The sequence below is a fragment of the Aureobasidium melanogenum genome, assembly GCF_000721775.1.
Source record: "Aureobasidium melanogenum CBS 110374 unplaced genomic scaffold scaffold_9, whole genome shotgun sequence".
In the NCBI taxonomy this organism is placed as follows: domain Eukaryota; kingdom Fungi; phylum Ascomycota; class Dothideomycetes; order Dothideales; family Saccotheciaceae; genus Aureobasidium; species Aureobasidium melanogenum.
The window spans coordinates 596,381-615,304 of record NW_024470061.1 but is presented as its reverse complement, the minus strand read 5'-3'; the positions used below and the strand labels follow the sequence as shown (position 1 = coordinate 615,304).

Below are 18,924 nucleotides of genomic sequence, written 5' to 3'. Positions count from 1 at the left end.
ATTGCCAACAAGCACCAGAAACCACCCTCCCTATCCAACTCACAAACCCACAATTTCCATCTTTCGCATCACCAATCAAAGCTACATCCCTCCGACTAGACCAGTCTTGCCGTTTCTGAGCTGGTGCAACTTGTCAGACCCCGCTACCTCGTGCGACTCTCCAGCGTACTCCACATGTCCCCGTGGTCGTGACAACATCGTGTAGAGGCCCGTCCCATTACCACTTCTTTCGTTACACACCCGCATTCCCCGTTCCGACTCTCGCTCCGCACTCATGGGTAATCAACCCTCCAAGGGCGAGAAGGGCTCGCAAGACGGCGGCCCTGATCTCAGCTCCTATCCTTCCTTCTCCAAGTCCGACACCCAGGGCTCGACACGTTCTTTCCGCGGCTCCATTCGCTCAAAGATCCCCTCAAAGATATCCACAGACAACTTGCGCGGCCCATCCTCCGCACTGGCCTCACCCAAGAGACTGTCAGAGCCAGGTTTGGATGCTGCCGCTGTACAGTCCATCCCTGGTGCCAAACATCATAGACGCTCTCCTTCTGCTCCTTCTCTTTCCGAAACCTCGCGCAGAAGCAGCGGAGCAAGCAACGATGCCCAAGATCAAGACGAAGTCCAAGCTCCTCCCTCTCCCACTCTATCATCCTCTATCGGCCACGGCCATTCAGACATCACCAAGGCTCAGCGCACTGGCGAGGTCGAGCACGTCTCCGACGCTCCTCCCACTGGTACCCTGCAACACAACAACCTCACCGAACCCACCGAGTCCATCTTGATGAGGAAGGCCGATCACAAACCCAGCGCCGCCGCTGCAGCACTTGCCTTATCAGAAGGTTCGGCTTCCAAGGATATGGACATTGGTGCCCTCAAGACGTCGGATCTGGATGACATGATCAAGCGTTTGATCGATGCAGGATACGCCGGAAAGGTCACAAAAACCGTGTGTCTGAAGAATGCCGAAATCTTCGCCATCTGTCAGGCTGCTCGCGAGGTCTTCCTCTCGCAACCTGCTTTGCTGGAGCTCGCTCCCGCAGTCAAGATTGTTGGTGACGTGCATGGACAATACACCGACCTCTTGCGCATGTTTGAAATGTGTGGTTTCCCTCCCAACTCCAACTACCTCTTCCTAGGCGACTACGTGGACCGCGGCAAACAAAGCCTGGAAACCATTCTCTTGCTGCTCTGCTACAAGCTACGCTACCCCGAGAACTTCTTCCTCCTCCGTGGCAACCATGAGTGCGCCAATGTGACTCGTGTCTATGGATTCTATGACGAATGCAAGCGTCGTTGTAACATTAAGGTGTGGAAATCATTCGTCGACACTTTCAACTGCTTGCCCATTGCATCTGTTGTTGCCAACAAAATCTTCTGTGTGCATGGAGGTCTATCGCCCAGTCTTTCGCACATGGATGACATTCGCAACATTGCTAGACCGACTGACGTTCCAGATTATGGGCTGCTCAACGATCTGCTGTGGAGTGATCCAGCCGACATGGAAAATGACTGGGAAGCCAATGAACGAGGTGTCAGCTACTGTTTCGGCAAGAAGGTCATCATGGAGTTCCTTGCGAAGCACGACTTTGACCTCGTGTGCAGAGCGCACATGGTGGTAGAGGATGGTTACGAATTTTTCACTGATCGTGTCTTGGTTACTGTATTCTCGGCACCGAACGTGAGTAATCCTGTCATCAACTCCCCTCTTTTGATTATCAGCTAACAGGTGAATGCAGTATTGTGGAGAATTCGACAACTGGGGCGCCGTTATGTCTGTCTCTGGCGAGCTATTGTGCAGCTTCGAGTTGTTGAAGCCTCTGGACTCCAGTGCGCTCAAGCGACATATTAAGAAGGGCCGAAACGAACGACAGAACATGCTCAACAGTCCGGTAAGTAGACGCGTCCCTCGTGCGTCAAGATCAAGTATACTAATTTTGATGCAGCCTGCAAGTCAATACCCTCAGAGTTATTAAGTTGGTTGGAGGTCAACAGCCATCTTATATGTGCATCGACTGAAGCACAATCAACTGAGCTGCCACAACCGGTTGGCATGGTCTCGGCGCACATGTGATACAACCCAGGTGGACATGATTTTTCAGGCAGAGCGCTGAATCAAAGCCGCCGACGCACATTACGAGCAGCGATTGCGCATACTTGGAAGACAGTTGTCTGGTTCACTGTCGACATGGGAGTAGCACTCGAAGGGAAGACAGGCAGAATCTCTTAAGCACACACGCGTGCAGATGCACAAGTCGAACAACAACTTCCCGGACGTCTGTAAGTTATGACGGCGACATTTGTGGGGCTTTGAGGACGGAGACGCGAGACCAAGGCCACGAAGATGGCCGGACATTTCTCGAGGTGGACTGGAAGGAGTTATGGGATAGCGATAAGCTTTCCCAGAAGGATCTTGAGCCACAAAGGTTGGGAGGACCAAGCTCGGATGGTCAAGGAAGGCGGCGTTGCTACGGTGGTTAGTCGTCAAGTCACGAATGCAATGATTAAAACGCAATGAGAAGAACGTTCTGAGCAACACTCGTGAAATGATTGATTGAATGATATGCGGAGATGAGATGGATTAGATGGCAGGCGCAGATGGAGCGACAAGATGCGGGGTTTAGCCGAACTGCGCACTAGCCAAATGTGGCGCTGGCGCCCACGGACGAAAAAGCTGAAAGCGAATTCGACGCTTCGCGAGCGGCCTCTTTACGAACCACGACCAACGACCTTCTCTTCGTCGACAACAAGCACATATCAACACAATGGCTGACCGTGGAGCAACCCGTGGCGGATTCGCATCTCGTGGAGGAGACCGTGGTGGTGACCGTGGCCGTGGTGGTCGTGGTCGCGGCCGTGGTCGCCGTGGTCCCAAGAACGAGGAGAAGGAGTGGCAGCCCGTCACCAAGCTCGGTCGTCTCGTCAAGGCCGGCAAGATCAAGTCCATGGAGGAGATCTACCTCCACTCTCTCCCCATCAAGGAGTACCAGATTGTCGACTTCTTCCTCCCCACCCTCAAGGACGAGGTCATGAAGGTGCGCACACACGACATGCGCAGAGGGGAGTGTTTGCGTGTTTCGCGATCGAATCACATACAGCTACAACTGCAGCGACGCCTGCAGCACCTACAACTCCTCTCTGCGCATTGAAAGAAAGAGCACGAAAAACAGGCCCCTAACAGACTTTTCTCCTTACAGATCAAGCCCGTCCAGAAGCAGACCCGTGCCGGTCAGCGTACCCGCTTCAAGGCCGTCGTTGTCATTGGTGACTCTGCTGGCCACGTCGGTCTCGGTATCAAGACCTCCAAGGAAGTCGCTACCGCCATCCGCGCCGCCATCATCATTGCCAAGCTCGCTGTTGTCCCCATCCGTCGTGGTTACTGGGGCTCCAACCTTGGTGAGCCTCACTCCATCCCCGTCAAGGAGAGCGGCAAGTGCGGTTCCGTCACCGTCAGAGTAAGCAAATATTCTCACCCGGACTTCTGGCCATTCTCCTAACATTTTCTCCCTTAGCTTATTCCCGCTCCCCGCGGTACCGGTCTCGTTGCCTCCCCCGCCGTCAAGCGTCTGTTGCAGCTTGCTGGTGTCCAGGACGCCTACTCCGCCTCGTCCGGTTCCACCAAGACCCTCGAGAACACCCTCAAGGCCACCTTCGTTGCCATCACCAACACCTACGGTTTCCTTACCCCCAACCTCTGGAAGGAGACCAAGCTCATCCGCTCTCCTCTCGACGAGTACGCCGATGTCCTCCGCCAGGGCAAGCGCTACTAAACGTCTCGCCACTTTTCTTGCTAGTCAAGTGGTGTTGATGTTGAACAAGATATCGGGTGGTGCGGTTATGGTGAAATGAAACCAAAAAGCTATGATGGGCACTTTTCGATATTTGCAAAAACTTCTTAGGTCGTCCGAACAAAAAATGAGAGAAGCACAAAAGCACTTTCTTCGCAAAAGACCTTCCAAATGATATCCATGTTTTCAATCTTTGTTTGTCGGAATTTGTCCTCTTTCAATCTCTGTCTCGGACCAAATGTAGTAGATTGATCCACGTTCTTCGATCATCCCTGTGCATCAAACACTCTACACTCGTCGACTCTCTAGGCAAGTTTTATGCTCACGAATGCTTTTCAAGTCATGTTACTAGGCAATCAAGGTAAGACTGTGATTGATTCTCGAGTCTCATGTCAACGAGACAAATCCATGCAATGTTGGCTGTACTATGTACTGGAAGCTTATTGACTTCGACGACCTCCTGTCGACCTTCACGCAAGCATATCTTTCTCGACGCGCAACTGTAACGCCTTGCTCGCTTGCATTTTGAAAGCCAAAAGGGGATGAAAGAGAAAAAACAGAAAACAAGAAGGGGTATCTGTTAAGCAAAAAAGCAAAACGCAAGAAACGCAAAGCAAGGGGGTAAAGGAGCACCTTACTCCTAGTTGGATGGTGCGTCAGTTTCGTGTTGGGCAGGCAGAGCAGCATCATGCTAGACTGCAGATCTGCTAGCTGGGACTGACATGGGTCTGCTTCTGCGACCACGAGACACGCTTCTAGCGGAAGAGCCAGGAGCGCTCACAGTCGAGTTTGGCAACTTGCCGTCAGGGGCTCCATCGGCGGCAGTGTGTAGATCGATGGGGGCTTCAAATGCTGCGGCGAAGTCATTTCCCAAGTCTGTGGTGTTGCCGTCGATCTCTGTTCCTTCGTCGATCATCGAACCATTGAAGTCCACCATCTCGTCGTCATCCTCGTCCTCGTCAACTTGGCTCATGATGAAGTCCCATTGAGGCTTGGTGACTTTGGTGACTGAGAGGCGTGACTGTTTAAAAAGCTCCATGCCAGCAAGAGCACCTCCAGGCTGAGAGAACTTCTGGAGGTCTTTGAGAGTGAATTTCTCGCTAAACTTGCGACGGAACTCGACATGGACGAGCATCCACTTCGGCTTTGCAGGATCAGATTTTGGATCATAGTAGGCACTGCTCTTGTCAAAAGCGTTAGGGTCAGGACTGGCTTCGTTGACAATCTCCATAATGCCAACAATGCCGGGCTTCTTGCAATTCGACTCGTAGAAGAAAGCGAGATCTCCGACCTTCATGGCCTTCATGTTGTTCTGGGCCTGCGCGTTACGAATGCCCTCCCATGGTTCAGGCTCTGTGCGGGAACGAAGATCGTCAATGGAAAACTTGACATCGACATCGTCACCGTTGGCGTTCTTCTCAATGCGGGACTCTGGCTCGGCTTTCATGAGCCAGTAGCTGCGATCAGCTTGAATGATGGTTGTGGCCTCGGTGATATTGGCGTCATGGGTTGGGTCGTCATAGTCATCATCAGCGTCGCCGTCTGCATTAGGAGCAGACTCGGTGTCAGGAGCAGGTTGCTTGGTCTTTTTTGATGGTCTGCCACGCTTAGCCGGAGCGGCCGATTTGGTGACACGACGCGATAGAGGCAACTCTGTCTCACTGGCAGGAGTCGAAGCCAGTCTAGCACTTTGACGTTCGCCAACCCTAAAGCTCTTAGGTGTGGCCGCAGAAGGAGCTTTAGATCTAGTGGCAGATGCGGTCTTAGGAGTACTGGCCGAGGCCTTTGGTAGACGACCACGTCTCTTGGGAGTGACCTCGGAGGTTGATGCGGCGCTGGCGGTCTTAGGTTTCTTGGAACTAGCTGGATCGGGCGGGGGCATGGTGGTCGTGATGGCGCGCTTAGGTCTCGCGGCTGCGGCAGTCGTGTCAAAGGTCTTACCCCGAGGGGTGGTAATCGTCGAGGGCACCTCGGGCGCGGGCGATGGCGCGCGTGCCGGCTTTCCGCCTACTCTCTTGGGAGGCATTGAGGCGGTGTTGTGCTGATGTACCGGTTGAGATGGCTCTTGGTGTTCCAAGAAATAAATGTCGAGCTTGTGTTTAGATGTAAATAATGGGGGACGCGTTTAGCGCTTTCCGACTTATGCCGCGTGACCTCACTATACATACACTCCCGTCGGTGAAGCAGCAATGACCCGGCGATGAATGTCTGCAACTCAGCTAACGGAAGTGAATGAAGCTAGGAAGATCTCTTCAAGAGTCACAGAGACGACAAGTAAGTATTGTTCCTTGGTTTGCGCGACTAAACATAGAAAACATTACTCGGGGTTGCTGGTGGTGTAACCCTGGTATCTCGGTACCATGGGACATCTACGCTTCTAGGTACACCTTGGTCTGTCTGACGGGCTATATAGCTCTTACCCTTGGAGAGAGTTTATTGAGACTACCTCGAGTGGTGGGTGAAGTCATGTTGAGCTGTCTGAAGTAGATGCAAGAACTGAGTGAAGAATATTATAGCTCCATGCCTCTGACCATGTAAAGTGTCTATCGACGCCACGAGTGACAACGCCAGGACTAGTCAATCTCATCCAAGATCATTGACAAATTGAAAGAAACGTCAGAAGAAGTCAGCATTGTAAACGATCTGAGGGTCGCGGTTGCTTACAAACAAGTATGATGCATGCAAGGACGAGTTCAAAATACGATCACCACACACATACATCAGCGCAAAAGCTTCATGCAACGGGAGTATCAGAATACAGCTTGATTGTTTTACAAAGACTATATGTATGCACTCCTGCCCAAAGCCGACCACAGTGAAGTAGAAACACTGAGGTGATATGAACAGTCTCCTTTCGGACTCGCCAGCGCAGGCATCAATATCAGCACATCTTCGGCACAGTCTGTCGCCACTGAAAAGGCATAGGCTGCAATTTGACATGAGTGCTAAGTTGAGAAGGAAGATAAGAGGAGGAGAAGGATGGAGAATGGCGAAGAGAGAAAGAAGAAGAAACTATTTTGAGGTATCCATAAGTAAAGAAGAAAGCTGGCTCGAAATGAGAAAAGGGTAGTCAGTATGTCTACAGAACCAGACCTTTAAGTGAGCGGACCCAAATGTACACTCGGTGGTCCAAAAAGTAATTACGGGGTTTTGATCGTTTGCATGGTTAGTTCTTGGCTCGTTTGTGTTGGCTGTCGTACGTGAAAATCGCAAAGCAAAAGCAGACTATAGGCTGCGGGTCATTACAGCTCGCCATGCGAGACGACGCTTGATGTGACGGCCTTGACAGTTGCTGAAACAGTTGACTTGGCAGCATCGTAAGCATCACGAGCAAGTATGGCCTCATCTGTGGTCTTGGGTGCCCAGATGTTGCCGCTGCGAAGCTGTTGCCAGGCAATGTCAAAGCGTGCGCCCATCATCCAAGCGGTGAAGAACTGCATGTTGTTAGCACACGACGGAGGATTAGCGGTGAGAGTGGTATGCATACCATGATGGCAGTAATGACAAACAGCGTGCCTCCAACGGCCAGCATGATATAGAAGAACTCTTCCTTATCCTGAGCCTGCTGCTTCTTTTGTGCCTCCTGCTCCTCAGGAGTAAGGGAGTTACCTTTCGCGTCCACGGGAGCAGGGGCAGGAGCGCCCTGGCGATAGGTGGCAGCAGTCTGTGTAGGGAAGATGGATTCAATGAATTGCTCAATCTGCAGAGTTTGTTGCGTCAGCGCTGTGTACTCATACTGGCCCGTGCTTATAACCATCATGTTGGTCAAAAAACATGGCAATGCACGACTCGTGAAAAGGTTCAAGGGAAATACAAACATACCTTTCCACATGCAAGACTGATCTCGAGGAAGTTGGGATCTTGTGGGTTGTTGCGCTTGTGAATAGTGCGAGCGAAGCGTTTGAACACGCCGTATGCAACCTGCAGATTTTGTGTGCTGTCGACCATGAGTCTGCAAGCAGAGCCCTTTGTGATCTTGACGTTCTTCTCGAAAATATCGGGGTTCTGGAAACATAGCTCGAGCGTCGCAATAGCCATGGTCTGTGGGATCGCGCAGAAGTTGAAGACACTTTGCTCTTTGAGTCCAGCGAGGTAGAAGAGGCAGTCATCAGCACGTCGCAGAGCCAGCAAAACCATCTCAGAACTACAAGCCAGTGCCTTGTCCTTGTTCTCGGGCAGGAAGAGGTCCTCGAAGCGGTCTACGTGCTTGGACCACACCTCGCGGGGCCAGAAGTAGCGCTTATCCTCGTGGTCCTCGCGAATGTCACGGATGATGTTTGTTTGCTGCAGGAATTGACCCATTGATTCGTGAAGGTCCTCGCGCTCCAGAAGGGCCGGGTTGGCCAACTTGGCCTCGACGAACAGGCGTGTCAGACCCTCGCCGACCAGACCGGCGACGTAGTGGCAGTACTTGTAGTAGTCCTTGATTGTCTCGACCTTTTGAGCACCGCCTTCGTCGGCCATCTTTGCATAATCGGCCATGCCGTTGCCCATGCGATCGGTGATGTCTTTGATGATGACCTTGTACTCAGACTTGATCTTCTTGTACTCAGCGATAACGACGTCGAAGTGGACGCAGAGCTCGCGATCTTTCTCGTTGGGGCCGTTGCCAGTGAAGTTCCAGCCGTCTTGCTCGAGGATGTTGTGGAAGTCGCGGAGCAGAGGCTCCTTGGTGTCGAAGGGAATGGTCATGTCATCCTCAATGGTGTCGAGGCCGCGCAGGATCAGGTAGAAGAGACAGACGGGGACAAGAAGTTCGGGGTGGAGTTCCTGAATAACAGCAGCGAAACTGCGGCTGGTCATCTTGAGGTACTTGAAGCACTCCTTCAGCTCAGGGCTCTCCTTGGCCTCGTCGCGTTGATGGACAGGGTCGTGCCATAGCTTCCATTGGATGATGTTTCTCAGCTCCCCGAGGTGGGTGCCGTAGTAGACAATGCTGCCAATGCTGGGCATGTTGGATCGAAGTGGACTTGCGGCCTTGTCTAGTTCAGGGGAGGGGCAGAGAAGGTGTAAATCGAGGTCGCTGCGGTTGCGCCGATTGTTGTCTGGCAACGAGTCTCAGATTGGCGCTACAAGGGAACTCTCGAAAATCGCACGATTTTGTCGAACGATTGAGGCGTTGCAAAAGAAAGGCAGCTGCAGGATGCCTGCAGAATGCACATGCCGTCCGCGCGACTTGCCCAAATCTCCGCAACTTCCCCGTTTCAATCTCAACTCAAATCTTCCGCGACCAAACCTCACCATGAAACACGGCTAATAATTACTTTCTTGGTACCAATCATTCATTCTATTCAAGGAAGATACACAAGGACAACTTCTTCTCATGGCTATTGTTGATTCCGTCTCGATCTTCTGAAGACTAAACAATGCCCCTCGAAATCAGTCCACCTGCCTTGCTTGGACCCTGCAAATCCAGGAACAATCAACGGTCGATGTAAAAGTACAACCATTTCTCGCCAATCATCCAAGGAATATCCACTAGCTGCAGTGCCCGATACCTTATCGATTAGAAATACCACATCACCTTTCAGACCTTCTCATCCCCAACAACCTCGACATGCTCATCATGCCCAAGCTTGTGCTTTGCAGAGATTGTCAAGTGATTGTCTCTGGCTTCGTTGATCATCTCGTCCAACTTTGAATGACCAGACTTCGTTTTCCACGGTTTAATCTCGCCCGAGAAGAGAAGCTCAACCTCTTCCAGCGTCTTGCCATTTGTCTCTGGAAACGTGAGGAAGAACTGTGCTGCTCCTAGGAAGCACATGACACCAAAGATGATGAACATTCTCCAGGTGATGTTCTGGAAACCAGGAGGGATGTACATGCCCAACGCGAAGTTGAAAAGCTATGGCTCAGTAAGTAAGGCTTTTCACTGACCATTAAGCACACACTTACCCAGTTGCCGATGGCCGCAATTCCCATGCCAGTTGCTCTTGTCTCCAATGACCACACCTCTGCCGCGTATATCCAACACACTGGCGCTAAACTCATACTGTAGATAAGAATGAGCAGATAGCAGAAGGCAATGACCGTATTTCCTGCTGAACCTCCAACCAGGATCTTGATGTTTGGATTGCCATCTACGCCATCTGGAACATAGGTGCCAGTGCTGAGTACACCGCCGACAACAAAATGGCATACACCCATAGCAATGGCGCCATAAATCAACAGTGGTCTTCTGCCAACCTTGTCGACGTAGAAGAACATGATGGCGGTACCGATAATGAAGATCGCATATTGAACACCGCTGGAGATCAGATTGACGTTGTTTGACAGACCAGCCATTCCAAAGATGTACACAACGTACTGAACGAGTTAGCCGAAGCAAGACCCTGGGCACGACGAATAAATACTCACATAAGTCATCACGTTTGCACCACTATTCTGCTGCCACATCTGAACGCAGAAGCCGGCCACTGTTCTCTTCCACATACCGTTGTAGACGAATTTGCGCCAACCAGGAAGAGCAGAGCGTTCGGCAGCCAGCGTTGTTGTGATGTCTTCCCACTCGGCAACGACGGTGGGGTCGTCCACGTTGCCCTCAGCCTGGATATCTGCCAGTGTCTGAATAGCTTCCTCCGATCGATCTACCTTTGCGAGCCATCTCGGTGACTCAGGAAGGAAAGGTAGACCGAGCATGAGAAAGAAGCAAGGCACGAACTGCATACTCCAAGCTGTACGGAAAGAAGCTGGGCCTGGAATGAACGTACAGCCATAGCCTGCCGAGGTCAGTGTTTCGGTCGCTGAAAGAGTCGGTAGGTACGCCCATCTTACCTAAGAAGTACATTATCAAGATTCCAACCTCAATGGCCAATTGCTGTATGATGATGAGCGAGCCACGCTTTTCTTTGCGAGCAATCTCGGCGAGATACACAGGCACCTGACTGCTAGTGATTCCGACAGTTATGCCTTGATGACGGGGTTCATTTAGCGATGCTCTTGGAAGAAACGACAGTAGGTCGGTCTCCAAAAATGTGCCACTCACCATTGAGCACCCTACCAGCGACCAGCATACCAAACCCATTAGTAGCAGTCTGCAGCACCGTCCCGACGATCCAGAAGAAGCACGAATAAAAGATTGAATTTCGGCGTCCAATCCAATCCGAAAAAGGTCCAGCGATGGCTGAGCCAAACACGGAGCCAGCAGCAAGCGAGGATCCAATAGCTCCTTGTCTGACTCCGCTAGGATTGTCAAAGAAATCTCTGTATTGGTCGGTGAGAATGATGGCAGACATGGATGAGATGTCGAAGCCAAAGAGCATACCACCGAGTGTAGCGACCACGGCGATGAAGAGGGGATTGTGGATTTTAGGGAGCTTCATGGTTGGAGAAAGGAGTGAAACCGTGTCTTAGGAGAAGATGCAAAGAGGTTCAAGGACAGAACATGGTCAACCGTCCTCATTATATCTATTTATCCTGCAGTCATGCTGCAACATCAGAGATCATCCATTGGGGCTTATGGCATAGAAGCCAAGCCACTGGGCTGAACACGAAATGTTTCTACAGCCATTGCAACGACGACTGATCTCATGAGGCGACATGAAGCACTAGATCAACAGTAAGTCTTGCAGGGAGAATAGGTAACCCCCAAGGGGGAATGCGCGGGGGACGAGATCAACCGCAAGTGCATCCAAGAAATTGCCCAGGCTCGGTATACACTAAACTTTGTCACACAATCTGTAGACTACAACCACAGTTCAGTCTAGAAAGCAGCTATCAAGCAATCTTATATTTCGAGAATTGGTGATTGTCTAGGTACAAATCGATTGCGAGTCTGCTACTCAACATCTCAAGAGAGGCTCAATGGATGAGTATAGTGCAGTATCAAACCTTTCGCCAACCACAATCCAAGACCACAAGAAACTTGGGATGTTCTTGGAACACATTACTTTCAACCGACTATGCTGACTGCTCTGGGTTTCTGCCGATGCTTTTAGCCGCGCTGTGAGAGCTCAATGAGTTGCATGTCTTGTCTGATCAAGCCGAAATCTGGTGCACTGGCGTGTCCAGCATCGTTCTTTGCTCGGGAGTGATGTTGCCAAAGCGCACCTCGTGACAACCCAAGACACTTCAACAACTTGAAGTCTCATTCAAAGTTGGCAATCACTGTTCACGAAATCAATTGCTTGAAATTCTTTGCTCGTAACAAATGAGATTCTTATTGACAATGCCACCAACAGGCAAGAACAAATCGATCCAGACACCGCAGAATGCTCCACTAATGTGTAAACGCCAACCTTTCCAATCCTAGCTCAAAGACCAACAAGAAAGACGACGATACGAAAAATGTGTACAGTGGAAAGAGTGCATCAACATAAAGAACAAGAAATCAACCAGGGCCTCAGTCACTACCACGAGGTCTCAATCGTCTGGTTCCTGCTCCACCAGCGGCACCAAGGTTCTCTCTACCTTCAGCAACCAAGCCAGCCGTCATACGAGTTGGTCGCTTCATAGGCAACTTGCTGTCGACTTTAGCACTGGCATCCAGTTGAGGCATGGTGTTGCCTCTCTTGAGCACACCAATTCTGGATTCAGGATGCTCGGTAGAGAGGGGCAGCGAAGCTGCGTTGACGTTGACATCGATCTCTCGTAGTCCACCCTGTCCAGGCAAGCTTTGAGGGCGGTTGCGGGCGGCATCGCTGTTGACTGTCGCATCAGACGAGGCATCGATATTGTCATCTGCAGGGCTGTCTGTGTAAATGATGCCCTTCGAAGGCGATTGACCATCACGCTTCTTGGGACTGCTACGAATTTGTGACTCTTTGACCGGGCTCTCTTCGATGGAAGAGATACCATTGCGTAGTCGCTCAAGCAAAGATTCGTGGTTGGCGGTTCGTGGTAAGGTAGTAGGGTAGCTGTAGGCGACCTTCGCCGGAGTCTGACCAGTGGGAACGTATTCGGTGAGCTCAGAAGTATTCATCTCGTCACGCAGAGTATGTAAGGTCTGAACAATTTCACCAGATGAGCTGAGCTCTGGTAGGGTAGATGCAAGATCTGCAGTGCGACTCTGCATATCGGTATCGAGTCCTTGTGTGCGCGTGTAAGATGTCTCCATGTGTGTTCCGATGTTCGAATATGATAGCTGTACATCGCTCGAGAGTTGAGCGAGGGATGCCGTGTGGGCGGTGTGATGAGTGTCGTTCTGGGCACGAATACGAGACACAATCTCGTCGAGGGAGATAAGTTGGGTGTCCATGTTCGACATCTGTGTGTCGACAATACGCACTGTCTCGCCATGGACGGCTTCCGCAGTAGCTTTAATTTTCTCGGTCTGGTCGTTGGCTGCGTTCCAGTCTCCCTTGATCTGTGCCTTGACGTTTTCGCGCGAGCGTACACATGAATCGACCAGAGACTTCGACTTTGCAGCTAAGGCATCAGAATTCTCGTTGTAGGTTTCACGCGCGACACTGTAGTCATCCTCCGAAGTCTTAATGCGCTTAGATGCGTGCGCAATATGTTCGGTGATCCTGCGCTCCTGAGCTTCAGCGGAAGATTGGATCAGAGAGCTGATTTGTGACAGCATCTTCTCACGATCGGCAGCAGCACGACGACGCTCCTCTTCCATAGCTTCTTCGAACGTTTGGCGAGACTCTTTCCCAGCTTCCATAAATGTTGAGTTGGCGGTCAGGATCTGTTGTCGCAAGCGTTCAGACTCAGCTTGTTGCTCGCTCAATTGCTTGACGACATCATCGAAGATTGATTTGAACTCTCGGCCTAGCGAAACATATGATGCGTGAAGCTGAGTGTGGAAGTTCTCAAGCTCAGTGGAGATGCCAGCAGTGATACGTTGAGCAGCAGCGGACAGGTCGTTCAAACCATTTCCGACATTCTGCTTCACGTCCTCACGGAGGGTCTTAATCTCCTCAAGTACTTCATTGACGTCGTCTCTGGCTTTGGCGGTCTGAATGTTGACTTCCTTCTCAGATCTCTGGAATGCTTCGGCCTTCTCTTGCAGGAACCTCTGAGACTGTTGAAGCTCTTGCAGCTCGTCCGCCACGAAACCCTGCATTCTCGTGGACATCGATGTGAGAAGCTGTTCCTGGCGTTGTCTGAGAGCCTCAACTCTTTCCTCGACCGTGCTGGTTGAATTTGTGACTCTGCTTTTTGATGAAGTCCAGTTCTCACGATTGAGCGACTGCAAGTCCGCCTTTCTTTGAATCTTTGAGTGAAGGCCGGAGATGTCTGCCGTAGTGGAAGACAGAGTTGCAAGCAGATCTTCTCCAATACCAGCGAGTTTTGATTCAGTCTTCTGGTGAGCCTTCCTGATGAATGTTTCCTCAGTCAGACTACGCTTCGTGTGAGTAAGCACGACTTCGGTCTTCTCGAGCAGGCTCTTGGTTCCGTCAAGCATCAATTTTGCTTGCTCATTTTCTTTTTTCAGTCCATTGAAGTTAGTGGTCAGACTGAACAGTTCCTGAACCTTGTTGCGCAAGTTGGTCTCCATCGTCTCAATCTTGTCTTTCTGTTCATCACAAAGGATACGTCTTGACTCGCTCTCAACGGTGATTTCTTCGAAGGCTTCCTGAGTGAGATAGACACCGTTGCGCTGACGGGTCGCGATAAGTTCGCTCTTCAACTTCTCAATCTCCATGGTGAACTCTTTCAGCAGAGTTTTCTTGGTGACCATCTGGTTGATTTGGGGTTTGTTGCGGATGTTCTTTGCGCGGAAAGCATAGTCCAGAGTAGATATCGTTTCTTCCAAATTGCTCTTTGCAGGGGAAAGTGTGGCAATGATGCAAGTTTTGGTACGTCCTCCAAGAGAGTCTTGCAGAAGACGAGTGAGTTTGGACTCTCTGTATGGGATATGAGAGCTTTTCTCAACCAGTGCGTTGATAACGCGACCTAGAGTGAGCAAACTCTTGTTGATGAGACCAGCTTCTGCAGCACGCTTGTTCTCAGCGCCACTGCGTTGAATATTCTCACTACCCGCCAGATCAACCAAGTTCAATTTTCCAGCGCTGACAAAGTCCTCTCCGGTTTCGGTGGCGCGTTTCATATAGACGGTGATTGTGAAAACAGTGTGACTGCGAGAACTGAGATCGTTGCACTTTGTGGCGGCAACCTGTCTCTTGTGACTGCCGTTCCTAAGTAGCTCGAGGCCTTTTGATGCTGACTTGATATGTGACTCCTCCATGCCTTGTACCAAAGTGGTTGTTTGACCCTTCTTGCTATTATCGTCGTAAATCTTCAATTTTGCATTGTCCTCGGAAGACAGAAGGTCGCGTAACTCCTCGTTGTAGAGCTCGATAAATGAACATTTGACGGAGCTTTCGGTGTCCTCGCCCAGCTTGTTGAATAATGAATACAGGACTCTTGGGATGATACCAGCGGCGTCGGGTAGAGGTTGCATATCGGTGATGTCGCCGGACATGGTGTATGTCTTTCCAGTGCCTGTTTGGCCGTATGCGAAAATGGTACAGTTGAAACCGCCGAGAACCTGAGAAGTCAGAAATTTGCAAAGATGATGAAATGTGGACGGACTCTCTCACCTCGTCTAGGATAGGTTCGACAACGTCGTCAAAAAGCATGGCCTGATCTGCAGCAGGTGAAAAGACCTTGTCGAACTGATATGTCTTGTTGCTGAGAGCACTCGGACCCATGGAGAGTTCGACGTTCTTGCCCTTGACACCATCAGTCTTGACAACGACGCCGCTGTTCTCGCGCAGCTCGCGGTCATTGCGACCTCTGCAGCGCACAACTACATTGATGTTTGTTTCGTGATCCTGGTCCTGATCGAAATCGCGTTCTTTTCTCTTTCCGCCCTGGACAGATTGTGCTGGTGATGTCGGCATTTCTGAGGGTCTTCCGCTGAGACTGGGTGTAGCGGTTTGGGCGCGCGAGGGCGGCGGACGCATAGAGGTCGGTGGACGCATTGTTGGTCGCTTGACGGCCAGCCCTGGTCTGGTGGGCGCCGACATGGCAGAGGGTTAAGATATATCGACAGAGTCGTTAGTGGTGTGACGGGTTCGCGGTGCCAGTGTTTACAAACAAAAACCATAAACAGTGGAATGCTTAGCGTGAGGTGTGGGTCGTCCAAACGCCGCAAACTCCGGCCAGTGTCAATCACATGCTCCCGGCGAGCCCCTCGTCTCCATCAGGGTTGTTGTTCCTGCCCTGTACGAGCATCATCCTGATTAGCTTGGAGCTTGTCCGACTTATTCGACATCGTGCGCCTGCCGCATGGGAACCATCTCGTGAAAGGTCTTGGACGCTGCACTTCTGCCCACGGAACGCTGCTGCACCCGAATGACCAAGACTACTGGCACATGACGCGCCGACAAGACGTCAACATACCACACCTGCCCGACAATCCTCTCTACCTCTGACCCATTATCCTACCCTACAAATCGTATCAGCTACATATACCAGCCATGGCAGAGCCTGCATCGCTTCCTTTCCGAGCCGCCCACTCACTGGGCTTCATGGGTATCTTTCACCGCTGCCTGCACGCTATACCCCATCTCCAAGCTGACCTTGTTGCGCAGTCTTGGGTGCTTCCTTGTTTGATGTTTTGACCAAGCTCAAGAACGACACGCGCACCTTTCCCAAGATCGATCTCACCTTTTCCTCCGATACCCCTCTCAAGACGACTATCATCGTCAGCCTTCCTAAGAACGGCTTCAGACTTCGCTTCGATGCCCCAGACCAACGTCTACGTCTAATCGAGATCACCGACTTCACTCGTATGCTCTTCACCTTCAAGGGTGGAGAGCTTGTTCCCCTACAGTCTCTAGCAAATGGCCAAAGCTATCTGACCTATAAGAAGGTCTACCAGCTGTTTGGTCCTACATATCCTGGCGAATACATTCGTCTGCAAGACGCTTCCAATATGGGCCTCTATGTCCTCTCATGGCCAGGCTTATCTATTACCTTCCCTGTTCCCGTCTCGTCCTACAGCCCGGACAAGGACTACGCAGCTATGCTTACCGCCTCAGCATCGCCAGCAACAGCCATGGCAATCTACGAGGGCCGGTTCTGGCCTGAAGTCCGGAAGGATCTCTTTACCCGCATTCCGACTAATCCTCGGAGCTCCTCGCTGCTAGGACGCCCAAAAGAAGGCCCTGCTGACGAGGTCGAACACGTGAATGTATACGGGGCAGGAAGAGTCGAGCTGTTGCGACGTTCCGGATCAAAGACCCCCATTATCTTGAGCCAGACCACGCCACAAGATCTGATCACAGAACTGGGTCCACCAGATGCTGTAATGCCACGATCCTCCCTGAGCGACGAGAAAGAACAGCAAACATATCCTAAACCAAGAGCGGCCGTTTCGTGCAGGCCCAACAATTCGTACGGCTCGTATCCTTCTAGCTACTCATCCACCAATACCGACACGTATGAGACCGATTTTGATGAAGACGAAGAGACAAATGGTGCCGAAGCTAGCGAAGCTAGCGAGCAACAATACTACTGTTACTTCGAGCACGGGTTCGACATTTTACTAGGCCCACCAACTGATATATCTTTCCTACCCAAAGGTGCAGACGAGGCCAGTGGGGCTCCTCAATCGAATTTGACAGCGATTGATGGACACCTCACAGTCACGCAAATAATCTTCCACGGCAATATCCCAGGCTCCTATCCCTTCAATCGTCATCGTAGGAGCAGGTGGTCTCTCAATTATATACCCTCTTGTGAGACACTCATTACGTCCGAATCACTGTTCCCGTCTTTCCACCAGACACTAGTGAAAAGCTTCTCTCATATTTGGCCTGCTTCAGACATGTCGGAGGGCATGGTCATTGTACGCAGTTGGGGCGGCGACACAGACAGTATGACTGGATCTGCTATCCTCATCAACGGCGAATTCGACTTGGAAGATGACATGGAGTTCGTCAATGGTCAAGATGGCTGGGAGCGTGAGAAGAAGGACGAGAACGGAGACGAGCAATGGCTACGAAACACGAAACTCTACAAGTTCCCTGGCCTGATGTTCGAGGTGATGCATAACGGCGCCATCAGTGCATTGACGGTCTGCTGAGGATTGAAATTTCTAAGAGATACCCAAGATGTACAATCATGAACACTGCCGAATTTCGAACGTGCTAAACAATGCAGTATTCTATGTTTTGAGCATCTGAAGGCTGAATGAACTGGCAGCCGAATGAGAATCATAAATGCTACGGTCACAGAGATAAGACGTGACCAGAGTCAGAGACTTTGATCGCTGGTATGTATCGCAGCGACCGAAACAAGTCACCTGAGATTTCTTCACAACGTGACGATATTGCATGGCTCATGGATGGAGGTAAAGTTGTAAAAGCCCTAAAGAATCCATTTGTAACGCCACCACCAGGTATGCAGAAAAGGGTATGCCAGTTATTGTACAGTGTAGTCTTCTTCCTCGACTCCTATCAACCTTGTCTGCAAGACTGTCAGTCTGATGTTGCCGGTATGAATCGTGCAAAGGGCCGTACCTCTGCTTGTGCTTGGGGTTCTTGCTGCAGATGATGTAGACGTATTTTCCGCCCTTTCTGCGTACACTCTGCAATGCCCGTATCAGTATATCATTCTCTTTCTACTAGTCTCGCATCTTTGTCTCTCAGCATGATCTGCTGCGACTGTTCCGTACCTTGCAACCATCGCATAGCTTCTTGACGGAACTTCGGACCTTCATTCCTCTTGTTTGTTGGAAAGCAACCAAGCTCTTTGTAGGCGATGCGACGGGTCTGGCGAGCGACATTTGCGACATTCTCGAGATGAGCGAGTTGGATGAGGAGGTGCTGAAAGCGGTGCGCGCGCACACGGAGAGAGGACTGCGGACGACTGGGGCTGCGCGGAGCAGCGAGCGAGTTGTTTGTGCGAACATGACTGAGGGATGTTGCTGTACGAATGTTGTTGTTCTCTGCGACGAGTCGCTTTACGATACTCGCATGGCCGTCGAGATGTCGACATGTCGAAGATTTGGCGGTCTTGCTCGGCTAAAGTTGCCGATGTTTCGGAGGAAGTGTCCCCGCTCTCGGCCATTAACATGTTGTCCTTAAGCATTTCAGTACGCCCTAGGATTGATGACTACTTCTTTTGTAACAAAGTCAGAGTTCTGAAGGATCTTTTGCATCTCTTGTGCATTGATTGGCATCATTTTGTTGTAGCATATCGTTGATCCTACAAACTTCATCCTCTAATTCACTTCCGGTTGCCC

The 18,924-nt window shown here is 51.0% G+C and overlaps 8 protein-coding genes across 8 annotated transcripts; 3 read left to right on the top strand and 5 right to left on the bottom strand.

Annotated features, from left to right (window-relative positions):
• Positions 1-274: 274 nt before the first annotated feature.
• On the top strand, positions 275-1,970 carry M437DRAFT_48119 (putative serine/threonine protein phosphatase; the record flags this gene model as incomplete). The annotated part of the gene is made up of 3 exons (XM_041021597.1): positions 275-1,675; positions 1,734-1,886; positions 1,941-1,970. 3 exons carry the CDS (start codon positions 275-277, stop codon positions 1,968-1,970), a joined length of 1,584 nt encoding a protein of 527 aa, XP_040880277.1.
• A 789-nt stretch (positions 1,971-2,759) lies between these two features.
• On the top strand, positions 2,760-3,764 carry M437DRAFT_75130 (40S ribosomal protein S2; the record flags this gene model as incomplete). The annotated part of the gene is made up of 3 exons (XM_041026361.1): positions 2,760-3,029; positions 3,192-3,449; positions 3,507-3,764. The coding sequence occupies 3 exons, from the start codon at positions 2,760-2,762 to the stop codon at positions 3,762-3,764; spliced, it is 786 nt and encodes a 261-aa protein (XP_040880276.1).
• A 964-nt stretch (positions 3,765-4,728) lies between these two features.
• On the bottom strand, positions 4,729-5,244 carry M437DRAFT_17855 (DUF55-domain-containing protein; the record flags this gene model as incomplete). The annotated part of the gene is made up of 1 exon (XM_041018921.1): positions 4,729-5,244. A coding segment is annotated over one exon (516 nt), but the record flags the coding sequence as incomplete, so codon positions are not given.
• A 1,780-nt stretch (positions 5,245-7,024) lies between these two features.
• On the bottom strand, positions 7,025-8,735 carry M437DRAFT_47773 (ERG9, squalene synthase; the record flags this gene model as incomplete). Its single annotated transcript, XM_041021522.1, has 3 exons — positions 7,025-7,216; positions 7,270-7,482; positions 7,605-8,735. The coding sequence occupies 3 exons, from the start codon at positions 8,733-8,735 to the stop codon at positions 7,025-7,027; spliced, it is 1,536 nt and encodes a 511-aa protein (XP_040880274.1).
• Positions 8,736-9,309: 574 nt separating this feature from the next.
• M437DRAFT_84277 (MFS transporter) lies at positions 9,310-11,104 on the bottom strand (the record flags this gene model as incomplete). Its single annotated transcript, XM_041028078.1, has 5 exons — positions 9,310-9,627; positions 9,678-10,088; positions 10,140-10,501; positions 10,557-10,691; positions 10,768-11,104. 5 exons carry the CDS (start codon positions 11,102-11,104, stop codon positions 9,310-9,312), a joined length of 1,563 nt encoding a protein of 520 aa, XP_040880273.1.
• Positions 11,105-12,123: 1,019 nt separating this feature from the next.
• On the bottom strand, positions 12,124-15,655 carry M437DRAFT_47780 (kinesin-domain-containing protein; the record flags this gene model as incomplete). The annotated part of the gene is made up of 2 exons (XM_041021525.1): positions 12,124-15,219; positions 15,272-15,655. The coding sequence occupies 2 exons, from the start codon at positions 15,653-15,655 to the stop codon at positions 12,124-12,126; spliced, it is 3,480 nt and encodes a 1,159-aa protein (XP_040880272.1).
• A 498-nt stretch (positions 15,656-16,153) lies between these two features.
• M437DRAFT_65835 (UPF0183-domain-containing protein) lies at positions 16,154-17,763 on the top strand (the record flags this gene model as incomplete). Its single annotated transcript, XM_041024644.1, has 2 exons — positions 16,154-16,208; positions 16,268-17,763. 2 exons carry the CDS (start codon positions 16,154-16,156, stop codon positions 17,761-17,763), a joined length of 1,551 nt encoding a protein of 516 aa, XP_040880271.1.
• Positions 17,764-18,136: 373 nt separating this feature from the next.
• On the bottom strand, positions 18,137-18,591 carry M437DRAFT_84274 (uncharacterized protein; the record flags this gene model as incomplete). Its single annotated transcript, XM_041028077.1, has 3 exons — positions 18,137-18,146; positions 18,200-18,267; positions 18,355-18,591. 3 exons carry the CDS (start codon positions 18,589-18,591, stop codon positions 18,137-18,139), a joined length of 315 nt encoding a protein of 104 aa, XP_040880270.1.
• Between the last annotated feature and the right edge of the window lie 333 nt (positions 18,592-18,924).